General features: G+C 41.3%; 1 protein-coding gene across 1 annotated transcript in view; it reads left to right on the top strand.

Annotated features, from left to right (window-relative positions):
* Positions 1 to 5,134: 5,134 nt before the first annotated feature.
* Positions 5,135 to 19,343, top strand: part of LOC138247262 (zymogen granule membrane protein 16-like) — a 28,660-nt gene continuing 14,451 nt past the window's right edge. Inside the window, exons 1-3 of the mRNA XM_069201984.1 lie at positions 5,135 to 5,181; positions 7,572 to 7,627; positions 19,125 to 19,257. Coding sequence (XP_069058085.1) covers positions 7,573 to 7,627; positions 19,125 to 19,257 — 188 coding nt within the window. The 5' untranslated portion in view covers positions 5,135 to 5,181; position 7,572. The remainder of the gene's footprint in view (positions 5,182 to 7,571; positions 7,628 to 19,124; positions 19,258 to 19,343) is intronic.

Raw genomic sequence — 19,343 nt, 5'->3', positions numbered from 1 at the left:
CTACTACGATTTTGGATATTTATTCCCTATCAGTTACAACCTACTAGCATATTCATTAGTCTCAATACCAATAAGCACATCAACAAAACTACAATATGGCAACTAGAATAAGATTTTATCAATGCAAAGATCATGAACATTAGAACAAAACACAAAGTCGACATGAATCAAACTTTAGCAAAGTATTATTAGTACATTATTCAACAAAGCAAAGATTCAGTCATTTGTCTATTTGCACCCGATTTTGTGAACTCCTTAACTAACCTCTAATTAGCATCAACATGTTGTGCTTCATGTAAAACAATTTAGTAACATGAATTTAGAAAACATCTAACTATGGCCTCTGTCAAAAGAGCAGTTGGTACCTAGAAAGAAAAGGCAAACAGACAATTACAATTTATCCTCAGATAGTTACCCATCAAAATGGGGCGGCATACAGTGACAGTCTTCGTCCTCAGGACAGCAGTCGATTCACCATCAGCCAGGATAAACAGGTAAGGCTCATGCAAGGTATAGCAAAAGGCTCTTCCCTCATAAAGAGGAGAAGTGCAAATCAGGCAAGGGGTACGGCGAGGATGGTTAAGAGTATCAAACGGCTAAAGACAAAATCTCTCAGGATAGCTAAGAAGAATAAGGGCTTCAAGAGTGGCAGGGTAAAGGCGAGTAATGGCTGATTTCTTCTTGTGTCACGCTGTTATATTAAAATTGTCTAACAAGTCTCTAACTTCCCATTGGGCAATATTTGGGGCATCGTTATCTTTGTCCAATAATCCGTCGCTCACCTTACTAGAATTCTCACCTAAGACAGTTCTCATGCAGTTTATTGGCTCCTGTGATTGATGTCTTCAAAGGGTAGAATGTCAGGTAGGAAAAGTTACACTAGTTACTCCAGTCAGTAGTTCCATTGTCTTCCCTTGGTTTAGGCGACCTTGTACATGTTGCGAATTACACTGTTGCATTTGGCAAGAATGTCTTCTTGAGCAAGTCGGGTCTCATGAGAAAGAATTTACTGCAGCTACACACATCTCTAGCTTCTGGAAAAGTACAGCTTTGTGTCCTTCAGGAAAGCAGCACATTGCACGTTAGAAAACACGGTTAATATGAGAACAAGCAGCTAGGCCCAAACCCTTGCACACTAAGGCCTAGTGAGAAATTTAGAAAAACCTTAATACATAACTCTTAATGCTAGTACTAAATCATACATGAATACATCATTAATTCATCATTGATCAGTTTAATTAGTCATCGTATACATTGGTGGCCACTCCCCGTGAGCACATTTCAAACGCGTGCATTAGTATTATTCTAACACATCTTCTATGTAGCTTCATTCTACATTATTTTGCTAACTTTTCATGTTGATATTGATTATAAAAGGTCACACTCCAACACTGCTGCCAGTGTGATAAATGTTTTTTGTGTGAGGGGTATCTTAGCTTGCACTGTTGTCGACCATCTTGTACCTAAGCTGTGTGAGGAGAACTTACACTGCTGGCAAATGCTGCACATTGTGTGTGTGTGTTTACACACAGGGTTGGATTGCTGCTGCAGGTGCTGTCCATGTTCTGTGCATGCAAGTGAAGCTTGCATTGTTTCTGGCCAGATCAGTATGTGTTTTATGAGCGTGAGGGAACTGTGTCCTCCTGTCTGGTGCTAAAACAGTTTTTTTTGTGGAAATCTGGCAATGTATGTGAGTCATCCTTGCCCTCATACACCCCAGTGCTGTTCCTTAAACTTGTACAAATTTGAAAAGCGTATTTGTTGTATCTAAGGGAGATGTTAAATGGTGCTGCCCAGTGCCACACTTGTTCCATGTCTTTGAAAGAAGCATGCAGTGACCTTGCAGCGCCACACTTGCTCCAAGTCTTTGAAGGAAGCGTGCACTGACTGGCCCTGCAGTAGCACACTTCTTGCATGTCTTCGAAGAAAGCTGGCACTGCAATACCAAACTTGCTTGATGTATTTGAAGGAAATGTGCACTGGGCCTGCTGTACCACACTTGTCAATGTCTTTTAAGAAAGATTGGGATGCCCTTGACTAGTGCCATATGTCTTATTCATGTGAGCCAAGGTCCCGATGCTCTCCTGCCCCCTGTGGTTTATCTATTTCTGTGCGTTTTAGGTATGCCCAAATAGCTGCTTTATTTGTGTTACCAGCCTAATGTTTTCTCAAAAATAATACATAATCTTGCTTAGTGAAAATAGGTTTTGGGTAGGCCCACTTCAGCTGCTCACCATAGTGTCATCCTCATATTAGTTCAGCACTTCAGAATAGCATACATACAATTAGGCAGTGCATCCGCTCTCTTCAACCACTGAAATGGTATTCTGCATTCCCTGTCATGTTTTACTGTTCCAAGATGGCAGACCAGTGAAGCTTTGTTTTTTAAAATTGTTTAGTGAAGCACATGCCCTTCACATTTAGTAGGCATTTCTTTCTTTCTTTCTTTCTTTCTTTCTTTCTTTCTTTCTTTCTTTCTTTCTTTCTTTCTTTCTTTCTTTCTTTCTTTCTTTCTTTCTTTCTTTCTTTCTTTCTTCTTTTTCTTTCTTTTCCCAGCAAACGTCTCCAAACATAAGATGCACATAGTCTGCAGTGCTGGCCCAAGTGTGGCTGATGTTATATTAGACAACATCAGTGGATATTCAGGCTTCACTGTAGCTTACCTCAACAGCTTTAAATTGCACTAGTAGACCAATGCACAAGATACTCCACTTGTGCTCCTGTGCCACCATCTACCCACTCTGTTCTTTCCTAGTGGATGGTGTATTTGTGTGAAAGCAGTGTGCTTTTGTGAGTGCAGGAAACCACAATATTTGTGAGATCATTGTGAGGAGTGTGACACCGTGAATGCAGGTTTCAGGTTGAGTTGTGTGAGTGGTCCAGAGGTTTAAAGTTGTCCCTTTGTGAGTGAAGCGTGTGGGGTGTGCTATTTGATGTGAGCAATGTTAATCTGCGGTCTCTGTATTTTGTCTTTATATGCATGTACTTTACAAAGGTCACATCTATGGGCTTTGGTAACGCTTTTTAGGGTTATGGCTTTGACTTCCAGAAATGTGGAGCAGGGAGTGGAAATATCATAATGTTTGTATGAGTGTTAACGCGTCCTTCTATGTTAATTTATACACATCGGGACTCGTTTTAGGCCGATGAATCTTTTGACAAGGTGGTGAGACACCTCAAGACGAGACAACTGATCAATATATCAATCAATATATCAATAATATTGTCAACATATATCACCACAATATATTTCACTTTAGACATTAGTAAACCTTCGGCGCAACCATGACCTTTCAGTCATAAATAACCACACCTTATTGAAGTTTTGTGAATTTTATTCCCTATTGATTACAATCTAATAGCAGATGTATTAATCTCAAAACCAAGAAGCAAAAGAGCATAGTCACAATGCGGCAACTCTGATAAAGTTTCAACAATGCAATGATCACAAACATAAGATGGTAATAAGGAGGTAAACAAATCAAAATGCATAAAACCTCTTATATGTCTTAGTTCAGCATAGCACCACGTCAGTCAAGTCAAGTCAGTCAAGGTGAATGCCTCATCTAGCCACTAATTAGCATCAGCATGTTGGGCTTCATGCAAAACAATTTAGAACATCAATTTGGAAAACATCTAACTAAGGTCTCTTATCAAAAATACACAGCAGTTGGTACCTAGAAAGAAAAGGCAAACAAATGAATTTCCATTAGCAACAGTATAATTACCCTCCTCGAAATAGGTCAGCATACAGGATCAGTCTTCGTTTTCAGGACATCAGTTAGATCGCCGTCAGTCTCTCTAATCTAAGGGCAGGGGGCACTTCCCTCATAAGGAGGAAAATGTAAAAGGACTACTAAGGGTGAGGATGGGTTTTGTCTAAGTCTCAAATCACCAAATAGAGTGACAGAGTTTCTGGATGCAATCGATATCATTCCCTACCTAATGCGTCTTGTCTCTCGTGTCATGAGTTTTTATCCCTTTTTTGTAATACATTCCCCCAAAATTCTATTGGACAGTCAGTACAATTAATTATACATTAAGTAATGCACTTGTCATTCTATGATAATTTACATCCTTCTAATTGGTCTTTATAATTCACGTTTTTCGTAGGTGGCACATCCGGGGTTACTTCATTTTCTGGCACGCTCTTTGGGTCAAGAGTTCTCTTTTCCGTGATTCGATGTCCTTGAAAGTGTCCATATTTGTTGCAACGCTATTAATTTTTATACTAAAGCTGCTAGCATGCGGATGGGAATATAACTGTTAATGATACAATAAGCGGAGAAAAAGAACAAATGCTGGGTCATGGCCTTTGCAAGTCAGCACACTGAAGAAACAGAAAAATGCGCTTTAATATGAGAGCTACACAGCTAGTTTTCGACTCACGCTAACTTAAGACGTATGAATTCTAATAAAAGGCAATCTTTATACGTGTTAATATTTTCAGTTAGTCATAATACAAGCAATTATTTCTTACAGTCAACATTAGTTTATGAATGCAGCATTGTTAAATATAAGCATTTCACATCTAAAATAGGTAATGTTTAAACTACCCTCTCTCATGAGAATGGTATTTTTTTTTGGTATGGTACATGCAGACCATGTCGAAGAAGTTTGAGTGTCAGAGGGAGCTGACAGAGATGTCACCCTAGAGAGAGTCCAGTTACCTTGCTTGCACTAGGACCCATGGCAACCCAGTTACTGGTTCCAGAGAACCAAACTGTACTAAACCTCTCCCTGGAGGCCTGGATGTGTGCCAGGAGGCTATGCTTTCATCTAACAGTTCTTATCCTGCCTCCTTCCCTCTCTGCAAACATCTATGCAATTACGGTCTCATTATTTGGCTCTTCATTTAAACTCAGCAAAGGCGGTCCTGTCTTGTGCCCTCTGTCTCTGTGTGTCATAAACTTACACAGGGCCTGCTGGCGAGGCCCAACTCTATCTATGGTACAGAGTAGTTTCCGGTTCCAATGAAAGCCCACATTGACCACTCAGGAAGTGTCACCGAGCATCAAAAAAGTGCCTGCGTATTCATATGGCACCTGCCGATAAGCATCTATTTAGCAGCCAAACTTCAAAGCACTGAGCCTGGATATAAGGAGATACAGAGGAACAGAGAGGACTAGAAGCAAACCCAGCCCTGGTATCTCGCACTAGACACACTTGGAGATCCACCAGGTAAGATGAATGCCCCTTTTATCCTTTGCAGTGTGGCAGAATAAACATTATTAATAGTTTCAGCTGTCGATAGCCGAGCTTTCTGAGAGATCATTAACGCACTGAGCTTGCTGAGGTATCTGAACTATCATTAACTAGTGGCGCTCTCTTAATCCTATTAATTAACTGAGCTATCCCAAGTGCGGACTATCATTAATCCAATCAGATGTCATTAAAAAACTCCAATATGCTAGCAATCTCAGCTATCATTAGCTCACCAATTTATCTTAACCTGGTTTGACTTGGTCATTCTAGTGTGTCTGCTCAAGTCGGTCTTTTTGAAAGTTTTGCCTTCACAAACTTTGTGCTCATTCAGTTCGTGGCATCTTCCTTCGGGGGGAGGGGGGGGGGAGGATAAGAGTGACGGCTGGTCTAAGTATCCAATGGAAGTATCCCATGGAAGTATCCCATGGTAGTAGCACAGATTGAAACGCTTTATTAGTAGCAAGTAATAAATTGTGCTTTACGTAGCTCTTCATTCCGAAGTTTTCCACCACTAGGCGCTGTAAACAACAAAGGCACTTTGAAACAAGTTTCAGGTGAAGGGTCTTTTCGTTTTGACACCAACTGCTCTAGTAAACTGGTAACAATGGGCAAGGCAGTGCTATTTACCAAAGACCAATAAATGAAGTGCAAATGGCACTTTTTTGTTTTTTAGAAAGGTCGGCCTCCCAAAAGGTAACTTCCAGTGCAATTACAAGTAAAAGCCCTGCTCACTAACAGAACCACGATCCTACCATCCTGTCACCTTTAAGCCACCCTGAAAGCAAACCCTTGCCCCATCAAACAAAGCATTCCATCAAGCAGCCAGCTTCTGACTTTCATCCACGTGCATATGCACTCAAACCGCTCACACTGCCTTCCCTCAGTCCTTAACCATTTCACCCTGACTCCTCCTTTCATCTCTGGCCTTGAAACATCTGACTTACCATAGCTACTAACTCATCTGACTGCCCATGTCTGTCCAATCCATCTGCGGTACCAAAGGAGAGGATGTGGCGTAGTGGCCGAAGCTGCCGCCTTTCGAACTGAGGAACCCGGTTCGATTCTGAGCGAATTAATTAATCTCTCCATTCCTCACACACTCAAAAAACAATGTGACTGGTGCTTATGTAAAGCTACCCAATACATTCGAGCCGAGTTTGTGCAGTATAAAGCTGCAAAAATAAATAATATAGAAAGCTGACTCACCATCTCTATCCAACCTCTCTGATTTACCATGATATATATAACTCATCTGACTTCCGATGGCTATCCAACATTGTCCCAAGAGCCACTGCAACCCCTCCTCCTGTGGAATATTTACTTCCAGTCCTGCTTCTTCCAAAGTTGACTTAAATAACTTCAAAACAAACCTACAGCCACCTGGTCCAGATTTATGAAGTGTTCTTATGTTTGCAAATGGCCTGATTCGCAAAATCGGGCCATTTGTCAACACAAAAAGGCATTTTTGTATGTACCAAGCACAAATTGTGATTCGGTGACCTAATACCGAATCACAATTTGGGTTTGTGATTCGGTATTAGGAAGAGGCATGTTTAAGCCAAACCATTCTAATACCGAATGTTAGTGGTATGTATGAATGTTTTGCAATCAAAATGCAGTAGCTAACATTCGCATTTTACCACCAACCTCAAGGTAGGGGGTAACCCATTAGGCAAATGGGAATAGGTCCCCAAGGAGGATAGCTGTAAAAATATTTTTTTAGGAGCAGGGAGTGGTTCCATAGACCTATGCCTGCTCTTAACAAAAGTGAAAAAAAAACTTTTCATTTTTTTTTTTGGAATGCATCCCATTTTTCTTTAGATGTGGCAGTGGTCCCACAGACCGATTCTTGCTCATAAAAAATTGAAAGAAAAGTTTTCATTTTATTTTTTGAAATGGAGGCCATTTTCCTTTAAGGAAATGGCCTAAATTTCAAGGGGAAAAAAGCTCCTTTTCTTGAAAAGCAATCACAGACATGGTGGTCTGCTGACCCCAGCAGGCCACCATGCCTGTGATTTCAGCGATTCACAATGGGTCGCAAAGCGAGGCCTACCTCATTAATATTCATGAGGTAGGTCTAATTGCGACCCACTGGGAATTGCAAAATGTAAAAAACACACATTTGTTGACTGGTGTTTGTGATTACAAAATAGCGATTTGCAAAACTTCGCTATTTGGTCACCACAAACACAGATGTTAGTACATGTGGCGCTAAATGCTAACGTAGGGAAGTTGGGAAGGAAAAAGACCTCTAACCTTCCTGGCCACGAGTCTGAAGAATCTAGTAAGAAAGTCCCAGAAACGTCATCTAACTAATCCTACAACCTCTTCCAAGCTCTAACCCTGATATCCTCATGTCTCCACAGAATGTATGCGCTTGTGGCCTTCGCCCTGCTCACGGCTCCGGTGCTGTCTTCTGAGAGTAAGCATATTGGTTTCCTCTTATGCTGTCCTATTCTTTGGAGGGCAGAGGTTTATATGACAGGCAGTCCAGGATCTCTGACTGTTACACACACACACACCACAGAGCCAACATCATGAAGCGAAGAGGAATATGGGGCTCCAGATTTTGACATTTCCAGTTTTTTGCACAGTGCTTAACACTGGCATTTAGCCTGTATTTCAGTGGCCCCAGTTTTGGCAAACAAAGAGTAGCAACAGGAGCCCTTAACAGGGCCAGACTGGAAACCCAAAGCAGCCCTGGCAACTTTTGTCAGACAGCACGCACAGGGTGCTTAGCGAGTCAGCCCGACCACTACAATGGGGCTTGAGGGGGCTCTACCCCTCAAGAAAAGTTGGGAAAAATGGCAAAAACCGTGCATCCTACGATACATTTTTGATGTCTTTGTTTTTAAAGCATAATAAATTATGAGCTTACAGGGCACCTGGATGCAGCAATTTCTGTTGGGGTTCTTCAATGGCCCCCTCATAATTACCCTCTAACCCTGCCTCTCATTACTCATAGCCCCTCTTTCACATGTATTTCATTTGTTTTATAGCATCTCTCTTACCAGCGTAGGGTGCTGGAGCAATTTATATCACACACTCATACAGAAAAAATGAATCATACATTTGTAAATCTGTGCATAGAAATTGGTGACAAAGGGGACTACACAGTGTAGGATTCATGTCATCATTCTGGTAGGCATTTTTCAAGTGCTTGGTCTGGGGAAGCATAAACTCAGAATTCACAACATAACACTGTGGTTAGAGTTGACTTTACTAATATCAACTTATTTTTAACCAAACAAACCTTTTTCTTAGCAAAATTAGAATAACTAAAGACTGAGAAAAAAACAGAACATTTTAACCTGTACCATGTAGTTTGCTTGCAGCTCTTTGATGGCAGTTCATAGCTCACTGTGCTAGATTATGATTGTACCTTATGAACTGCAGAGTAACAAATGGATCTCTGTGACAAAAACAGTATCCCACTGAGCTGTGCACATAAAATACTGTTCTGTGATCTGCATGGTACACATTCTTTGCAGCAGGCATAGTAACCCTCGGACTACCTTAGATGAATCAAAACTGCCACTAGACAAAACCTCGATCGCTCTTCTGCAGGTGTATTAACCACCAGAAATATCTTGGCACTTTTATTGTTGCCTGAAAACTGTTGAATATACAACGAACTCTACAGTCTCTTTTAAAGCTGCTGCACTGCTACAAAACTGCCCATCCCCCCCACCACCCTTCCAGCCTCCTGGAAAAACGCCTAATGCCCAGTACAGTCAGTCCGGCCTTGGTCAATAAGATTACTTGCCCAAGATGACACAGTCTTTCTATAACCAGTAAGTACTTTAAAACTATGCTATTAAATGGCCAGTAGTAAACTAGCTATTGGTCATTCATGTCTTTATTGTAGTTCATACGTTTTGAGCTACTTAGGAGCAAGCAATATTACATATGGTGTCACTTTCCAGACTCTGATATTACTCTGGGTGACATCTGCAGCAGGATGCTCTTACAAGGCTTCTGCTCTATCTTGCTACTCTTTTACCTGATTTATTTTTAAATCGGTTGCCTTTTAATGGTCGGTGAAATGCACCAACCTATCAGCAAACAAGCAATGATAAGGGCAGTAGGTCTGACTTTTTGTTAGGTTAAGAGGTAGTGGGTTGGCAATATTGTGTGCATTGTCCCAGCTACCATAGAAGGAAAATCCCTTAACAAAGCAGCATTGAGGGCTACAGTAGTGTGAAGGCTGGGAGGTTGTTCCCTCTCTTGATCAGAGTGCATTAGTAGAGCTAAGCTGTGCCCTCAAAAAGTGTTATGAAATGGAGGCAAAAGATGATGTCTGCATTGAAGTGTGAACTTAAAAGACAAAGAAAAGAATAACATTTAAATTACATCCAATTGCATATTATCATGTCAACAAAGTAAAACAAATGAACGAAGAAGAGTAATCAGTGAATAGCACTCTGTTTTTATAAAATAAAATATAAAAACCTAATGGAAACACATATGGAACAATGTAACTATCCATATTGTGCCATTGGCTTGATGTACAGGCCATACAAGAATTGGCAAACAATTAAAAACACTTTGGTAAAACAATGTTTAAAGTGGGTTGACCCAAAGCCCAATCCTTCTCTACTTCTTATAGTCCTTTTCTGAAGAACTGAAGACAAGAGGTAGTCAAAAACCTAAAGCTGTCTGTAGCAGACCTAAAAAAAAACAAAGGAAAGTGCCAGTGCCAGTTTGGAGTTATGTGATAATAATTACACTGTAAGGAGAGCAATTACCATTGAAAGCAGATTGTGAGGTAGTTATTGCAGTCAATCATGTAACATAATGACTGTTAGAACATTGGAATGTTGAGAGCTCCATTGGAGACGATGGCGTAGCTCTGGGCTTGTAATGGCTGGTATAATCCTTCTGCTCCAATATTCCAATGTTTGCCTTTCTGTCTCTCCCTTTTTAATTCAGAACATTCTATCCTCAGTAGGTAGAATGTTCTAATAGCCTTATAGCCCTTCTGCCTAGGGCTATAGCTGTTGTTAAAGGCCTGCACCTTTGTTATAAGCCTGAGCTGCATCATTTACGACCGGTATATCCCTCAGCAGCAGGCTATAAGGCAATAGTAACCATGTTGGAAGAGTGCCTTTTGAGATGAACTAAGCACAATGTTGTCTCCAAGGTGACGAGGAGTGGGGGGGGGTGTTGCTAGGAGCAGAGACCCAAATGTGGCGGTGCTTCAGGTACCATCTTCTGAACTCCACTTTCTGCTACACCATCATGGCTACTGCCAAGTTATTTACTTATGTGCTATTGAACAGACAACATCACTTGCTTTGATTGTGCCTTTTAATTATCCCTGTAATGATATCTAGCATTTCTAGCCACAATTTTATTTGAATTAAAGAATAAATCTATTCTAAAAGAGATGACAAAGTATCTTCATTTGCTCACATCAGACATTTTGGTCAATTAAGGGTGTTATTCTTCCTACTCTGAATAACTGGGGAGCATTTCATGTGGGTTGCCTGGAAAATATTATATCTGTCTACCTTTATTACCCAAAAGTAGTAGTTCCACAATCCACATTTCACAGATATGATACCATACCTATGGCTAGTTTGCATAATTCACAGAAATTTTACAATCTCATTTATTATGGCTGTCACCAATAGGGATGGTACGGGAGGGGTGCGGTAACCTTAGTCCCTGTTTCTTCTCAATAGCAATGTCTCTAAGCGTGACAATCAATTAGGGAACAAAAGCTTGAAAACACAGAGCTCAGCTTCAACATTTCCTTTGTTTAGTTATTATCCCCTCCAGGAAAGCGAAGCGAATCCTGCACATTTTGACGTGGATGGTAACCAGCATTGCATGTTCCATCGGAATTAAGTGTTCACTAGTAATGAGGACCTTGGTGTTTGAAAAAAAATCTTTTTGCATGCTAATTGATCCCAAGCAAGCTAATGCATCACATGAATGAACAATTATTTTTATGTTAAATCAGATGGTGTTGCTTATTTGTATCACACCTCTAGATCTCCTCAAATGTGGGGGAGTTAGACTGATGGACAAGATGAACCAAGAGAGAGAAAAGTAGGGAATGAGATAGTGGGAATAGAGAGAAGGAGGAAGGAGCCTTCTAGATGTGTAGTTATTAGGCCTCCAAAAATCTATTCGCTCACTTCCTATGGCAGTCAGATTTTATAAGGGAGAGCTATTTTAGGATATACTGGTCCTTTTTGTCAGGAGGTCAAGCTTGTAAAAAAACAGGCATTTATTATGTTCATTCAGAAAGTGAAGAAACAATAAAGACGACTTTAAATCTCTTTATTCATTTTTGCTATGCATTCAAAGACGGAAGTAAAATGTTGGATTCTGTCTTCCTACAAATTGCTGCTTATTAAATACTGGTAATTGGTGTTCACTTTTCTTTCTTTGATTGCAAAGTTAGAGGATTTTGAAAAGCAAACGTCGGACAAGACAGTGTGCAATGAAAGGCAATTGGATGTCAGTTTTGTTCCTAAGACAGCATTTAAAGAGCTTGTGAATGAATTGTCCAAACATATAAGAGAGCAGTTAGAAAAGCACTTTTTTGGTTATTCTGAAGTGTGATGGAAAAAGCAGATTTTATTAGGATCAATACATATCAGAACACTTTACTTTCTGATGTGCAAATGAGAAATATTTGCTGAAACCCGATTTCCAGTCGTTATGGTTTGTGTGCTATATAGTTCTATCAATAATACTACATGTCAGGTGGAAAGTTTATGGCCATTTCAATGGAAAGTGTGCTGTCTGTAAACAACAGTGCACTATCACATCAAGCTTTACTAATATATAAAAAGTGAGAGTTTTTAAACATGACCTGAGAAACAATCCTACCCCCACTTTGGTAGTGAACTGAGGCAAGTCTGAAGTTATGTGCTAGATTCTTGTAATACATTAAGCAAAAGTTTAGTCTATTAAAGCCAACAAAATCATTTTTGTACAGCAGACATGAAAGTGTTCTCATATGTGATAATGGAGAAAAAGGCGAGACTATGAAATAAAATATTGGCCTAGGATCACACAATTTGAGACCAGTTTATGGGTCAATCGTATTAGATTAGGTCAAGTAGATTATTCATGTTGCTAGGTCTGCAGATCTGGTAACATTTTAATGATTTTACAAGGCCTGGTTGCACACTACATGTTACAGCACAATAATGAGTTTGAGGGCTGCTCTAGCCCAGGAGGTAAGAGCAGGAGGAACAGTCTTGGCTCGCGGATGTTAAAGGGGGTGTGGCAGCGTGCACGGGGAGAGCAGAGGGGTGGTGGGGGGTTGAAAATATTAATAGAATAAAAAAAATATAAAACAAAATTACCTGAACGCCGTGCTCTGTCTTCCACTGCTCCTCCGTCTCTGCTGCCTTCTGCTGCAGGCACAGGCTCCCAGCCTGCCTTGCACCAATCTTGATGCTGCTTAGAGCACCGTTAGGATTGGCTGGGAGTGCTGGGCTTGAGAGAACCTTGTGTGCATGTGTGTTTGGCCGGCCCAAAACAGCCAGCCAAACTCACACCCGCCTTGAGGGGAGTGCTCTGTGCACTCCCCTCAAGTGCACTCCCCTCAAGTGCTCGTCACCCCTGCGGCCCAGCCCCTTTTCAAGAAAAGGATAATAAACACAGTTTATTATCTTTTTCTTGAAAAGGTTTTGCAGGGACGACGCTCCTCTGCCCTAATGGAGTAGCCGCCCCTGAGGAGGAGGCAGGGAAGCGGTAGTGGATAGGAGAGGTAAGGAGGTACTAATCAGAGGGGATAACAATGAGGGGAATTAGGCATAAAGGAGAGTTTGAAATTTATAGTACGCTGCTAGAAAATGCCTTTTGCAGAAAGAAGCTGGAACCAGGAGGCCAGAACAATGGATCGACAGTGACTGCCGTCGGACCTGTCTTGGAACTATGGCCCTATGAATCAACACATTTCTCCACAGACATGGAATGGATAAAACCCTTTGATATCCTAGGCCAAATATTTCAAATGCTGCATGTTATGTGTTTTTCATGTGGCAGACACTTATCAATTACTCAATCTTTTTGAGCATGGGGGAGGTGGAGTTTTACCATTAGAGCACAGGATACATTTCAAGACAATTTTCAAAGAATGTGGACAAAAGCTGCACCATTTCTAGGCAGTTTTGAATGGATCCACATGATGTATTAAAATATAAAATTCAAAACTGAATGGTAATGCTTATCTTGTACAGGAGGGTTGGGGAGCCTTCTTCACAAGAAAAGTCTGAAACCATGGGTCATATTGTCTATTTAAAGCCCTATTATCATTGATCTTGACTAAAAAGCATAGATTGTACAGACAGTTTTTAAAAAACTTTCATTAAATATTCCGATACAATACATTTATGGAGTGCATAAGGAGAATGCTCATACTCAGAGATTTCCATTTCCTTAATACATGCATCGAGTTTATGGACCGTTCACATAGACAGGGGATACAGTTTATAATATTTGGGAGCATGCCTCCCCTGTCCATATCTGATTTCATTATCATCATTATTATAGGCGACTTCTGATGTAGCTTGCCACCGGCAATAAAGAAGTTATAAAACTGTTCAGTTGTAATCTAAAAGGTATTACTGTTGAATTCTGACTTCACAATGCCCACTGACAGAGCCAGCAGTCAAACTGAAAGGCAAGACAGTGAGCAACATTGCAGCTGCAATTTAAACAAAGCAGCAAAAATTAAAACTGGCTTTTCATTCATCTAATCTATTTTTTCTGAAAGTAACAGTGATAAGCAGAAAGGAAATATTTATGGGAACATATTTAGGCCCACATTATGATCATGGTGGGAGGCCCGCCGCTAACCCTGCCGGCGGTCAAAGGAAGACGTCCAGTGGCGGCGGTCGGCATCCCGCCAAATAATGACGCCTGGAGCCTCACCACCATTGATGGGTCGGGGTGGATACTGCTCCACCCTCACCGCCACGTCAGTCCAGACACCGCCACGTCCATAATGATGCATTTATAGGTGTGGCGGTGTATGGAGAGGCAGCGATGGTGGCAGAGCAGCATCCAGGGAGCCCGTTCCCTCCTGGAGCAGCACGACAGAAGAGGTAAGTGCTGTCCGAGAGGGAAGGGGGGAGTGGGATGTGTGTGAGTGTGCGAGTGCATGGGGATGTACGTGAGTGTATGTGTGGGGGGATGTGTGTCTGAGTGTATGTATGCGTGTGTGCATGTAGGTAAATGGGTGCATGAGGATGTGGGGGCTTGGGGTTTCGGGGGACCTGTATGTAGAGGTGGGGGGTGGAGGATGGTGAGGGTTGAGCTGGGGGTCCTACATGGGGTGTTGGGGGTGGAGGGTTGGGGGGTCGATTTTCAGAGTTCGCGGGGTGGGGGGGGGGAGTACGGATCTGGGGGATTTGAGGGGGTGGGTGTAGTTGCAAGGGGAGGCCTGGCGTGTCACACACAGGTGACAGGAATGAGTATTCCTGTCACCCGTATGCTTTCCGCCAGGGATTACCTGGCAAGGCATCCCGCCAGGAAATCCCTGGTGGAAATGGGAACATAATCCCACTGCCGGTCGGGCCTCGAATGTGCCTACTGTCGGCCCGCCGGTCGATTCTGGCCTGGCGGTGGGTGGTAGTGGACTGGCTTGTTTGCAGCCAGTTCACTACTGTGTTCTGAATATGGTGGTCTGGACCGCCATGCCATTGGTGGTAATGACCGCCGGCGTGGCGGTCCAGACAGCCATGTTCATAATGACCACCTTAGTCTTTCACAATATCTGACTTACATTAAACTGTACTAAGATCTTTTCACAAAACAGTTCTCACTGCTTTTTGATGTGTTTAATTTTACACTAAGACTGCACTATCTGATTAATATTAAAGTGCTACACATTAAGGATTTAAGTGGGTTATAGGAAGGGTGATGGTGTGACCATGTATTAAAACTCACCTAGAAGATCCATAACTTTATAAACAAACTCCACAGTACCATGAAATTTCCTTATAATGCACAGCAGTGGGTACTTTATTCCAAATATCGTGCCCCCAACATTATTCAATGTGTATATAGCATCATTCTTCACTTCTATTTTTCATATTCACATCTTGCTCCTGCCATGTATACTTTTAGCCATATATTATGACTATTTACTTAAAAGGTGCAAATGGAAAGCTTACACTGATCTCATACTTGGTAGACAGCAGGGCTACCCCTCAATTTGGACTGGCCTCATAGAATCGGAAGCTAGAGCTCCCAAATTGCCTCAGACAGCAGCCATAGCCATATTTTAAGACAATTTTACAGGCGTTTGACCATGAAAATCAATTCATCTAAAGGCCAGCAGTAGCAAAAGGACATCAATTGTCATTTGACCTTTACATTCACTCCCGCACACATGCTTACACATGCACACAATCACACACACACTCCCTCACGTAAACACACTGTCACCTGCATGCATGCACGCATGCCACATACATTTAAAACCATTTTTTTACTTAACTCAACTGCTAGAGAGGGCCCTATTCCACCTAGTTGTACTCCGTTTTTATTATAATAATAGTGAATAATATGCAGGGCCACTGAAATTATGCGGAAGTGGAAGGTCAAATTAGATGGCAGGGTTGAGTAAATTATGCAGCAAAAAAGGGAAATTATGCAGCATTATGGGGCATATTTTGTGATGGTATCACTTTATTATTTAGTCGTTTGTAACTTGGTAACACTGTCTGGGCATTAGTACCAGTTTAAACCCCAAATGTAGCAATAAGCTACAGAAAGTTGACCAGTCAATCTTTTGAAAGGGCCTTCCTCTGCGCAGCAACAGGTGTCACTGCATTTTTACTAACTTTTGAAACTTTTAAAATAGAAACATTTTTGGGTGAAAACCTGCAGGTTATCCAGCAGATGAGGGATTATGTAGCAAATACGGCAGATCTACAATTATGCAAAAATTGCAGCAGCCGCACAATCACATAATCCCAGTAGCCCTGATAATATGTTAGTATTCACTATTAGTGTGATAGAAATTGACAAAAAAGGAGATTGCAGCCCCAAACGATGTTCATTAGGACAAGCTGCTCCTGTATTTCTGGCTACTTCTGGCACTGAATATGCCACTTCTGAGGCCAGAGGTCACAAATGCAGTGCTGGGATCGCAATTTGTATACCAGGGGTCGCAGATGTGACCTCTGGCGACCCCTAAATGACATCCATGCCCTTGCCTTAGATAGCAATACTGTAGATAACGCCATTTTAATATTATAAATGGAGAGATTGAAAAACTACACATGAACCTTAAAATGACAGTCACAGCACGATGTCATGTCCAAGTCACAAAGAAATACTCATTTAATATCGGTTTCAAATATAATATGGATCTACAATATTATTGTCACCACATATCAGCTTGTCATCTGAAAAGGCACACATTTGGTTCTGGAAAGCCAGCTTTATTTTTGGCTGATTATAACTCAAATCCCCAGAAAAGGGTTCAAATTTATAATCTAACATTTTGCCACCAAAACCACCATTTTACAGGTCTTCCCTCTTTTTAGGTTCTTGCAGCTTCCTTTATGTCAAAGTTCTTACAAGACTTCCCTCTTTCGACTGATCAGGATGACCAAAAGGGTTTCTTAAAGGGCAGACATATGTACCAGCTGTCCCATGAATTGATTGGGGCAATTGATTTGGCAAGTGCACATGAATTACCCCTGGCAGTTATAACTTTGGATGCCACTAAAGTGTTTGATCGAGTAAACTGGAATTACTTAAATTTTATTTTAACACATCTAAATTTCGGGCCAAATTTCCGTGGGATTTTGGAAAGCATCTATGATGCCAGATCAGCCAGATTATTGTTAAACGGGAATTTAACTAACTCTTTTTCTATTACTAGAGGGACCAGGCAGGGCTGTCCCCTCTCTCCGCTACTGTTTGACCTATATATAGGACCATTGGCCCTTATGATTAAAAAGGATCCCCTGATTAAGCCATTTGCCTATATGGGCTGGGAAAAAAAATGTCTCTGTATGCAGATGATATCATGATTTTTACCGAAAATCTGCTTTCGGCATTGGGAAGACCCGAGGTATTAATGAGGTATTTTGGACAGCTGTCCGGGTATGCAATCAATATGGTGAAAACAGAGATAATGACATGGAATTTGAATAGGAAACAGGTTAATATAAGAGGAGATAAAATATTTCGGTGTTAAGATCTGTAACAAACTGGAGGATATTCCTCTAGAAAATCTGAAATTTGTGGCGCGGGAGGTAGATAAACTTCTGTTAAGTTGGGCACATTTACCATTGACTTTATATGGGAGGGTAAACCTAGTAAAGATGTTCATTCTTCCCAAGTTTACTTTCCTTTTTAACATGATCCCGTTATGCTTCAAGAAAAAGGGGATACAAAAACACCAAGCAAGAATAGACAGTTTTAATTGGGCCTCTAAGGAGGTTAGGATTGCAAGGAAAAAATTTACAAGGAAATATGATAAAGGAGGAATTGCCCTCCCCGATATCCAACTATATGCATGGGCCTTTCAGTTAAAGAACGTAAAAAACTTATTAGCAGGAGAGGAGGGTACCCATCAGAGGAAAGTTATGTTGAAAGGGGAGGGGAAGGATGAACAAAAATGTATGTATACATTTGGACACCCGAAGTTTTATAAAAAAGTAAGACTGAAGATGTTACAAGCAGCCGCTTTATTGTGGGTGCAGATAAGGAAGATCATGAAACTATCATACTATAGTGTTTATGCTCCTATTTGGGGCTCCCCAAGAACTCCAGGATGTTTTAAGGACGTTTTATCTTGACCTTTGAAGGAAGCTGGTATTGTGGAGTGGGGGAAGGTATTTCAAGAGGGGATTTTAAAACCTTGGGCCACATTTGTGACTAAGACACAGGGCTTACTATCCAGGTTTAAATATTACCAATTACAAGCTTGGGCCCGTTCCCTACAGGAAAGAGGAGATGATACTAATGAGTTAGAGGAGTTACTGAGTAAGGGTCCACCTGGTAGGAAGGAGGTTGCAACCTATTACAGGTTATCCTTAGATAGTTTAGACCGTGATCAGAACTATCCTGGTTCCTTATGGGATGATGTGGTTAACCATGAGGAGATTAGTAAATTATGGGCTTGCTCTTGGCAGCTCCTTTATCGGGTGGTAAAACCGGCGTTCCTTAGGAAAAATCATCTGTTTGTGTTACATAGGGTATATTACACACCAAAGAAATTAACAAAATGTAATCTAAAAGCACAGGTGGCTTGTAGGAAATGTGGCCTACTTGGAGCTGTTGATATTAGAATGGGTGTATGCAGCAACAAAAATTTGCAAGTTAGACCCTTGTCGATCCAGTGCAAAAAATGCACAAAAAGTATGGCAACCTTGGGTAAACTGGGTGGACCTGAGCACTTTTACTTTGGTTTAATGTCCAATGATTATTTTAAACAGGGGAGGAAGACACCTTGGGTCTTTATCCCCTTTAGACTTCCCATAATGATTGCTTTGACTCTTCCAGGATACACTGGAATATGGGCCTGCTCTAGATCATAATGGCAGTATATAAAGTAAATGAGGACACAAAAAAAAGAAAAAGACTTCCCTCTTTCTAGGATCTTGCTAACTTTTCTTACTCTAGTTTCTTACTGGGTGCTTTCTCTGTAGGCTGTTGCAGGGATTCCCTCTCACTCTGCTCTTGCAGGGATTCCCTGGTAGGTGTTCCCTCTCTCCAGGTTCTTAAAGGGTTTCTTTCTGGTCGTTCTTACACAACTTACCTGTCTCTAGGTTGTTGCAGGATTTCCTTGTCTGTAGACTTTTTGCATGTTTTTCCTAGCTCTAGGCTGTTGCAGGGCTTCCCTTACCCATAGTGTCTGTAGTAGGAAACCTTTAGGTGGTAAAGCAGCTGATTCTGGTTGACTCATTTTATCCTGTTTTGTTTTTCAGTCAGGACTCGTCTGTCTTCGCACAGCGGGGAGTTCGGAGGAGGATCTGGTGTTGCATTCACTACCTCTGGTCTGCACTTGCATGGGCCAATCAGAGGCCTCCGTATCCGTGAGAGCACCAGTTACATCCTTGGGTAAACCTTGTTTTTAAACCACTCTCCCACTCCCTAAAATACACAATGGAACAATCTCCAGCCTAACTTTCAGCCTTACAGATTTT

Source organism: Pleurodeles waltl, chromosome 7 (assembly GCF_031143425.1).
Source record: "Pleurodeles waltl isolate 20211129_DDA chromosome 7, aPleWal1.hap1.20221129, whole genome shotgun sequence".
NCBI lineage: Eukaryota > Metazoa > Chordata > Amphibia > Caudata > Salamandridae > Pleurodeles > Pleurodeles waltl.
This window is presented reverse-complemented; position numbering and strand designations above follow the sequence as displayed.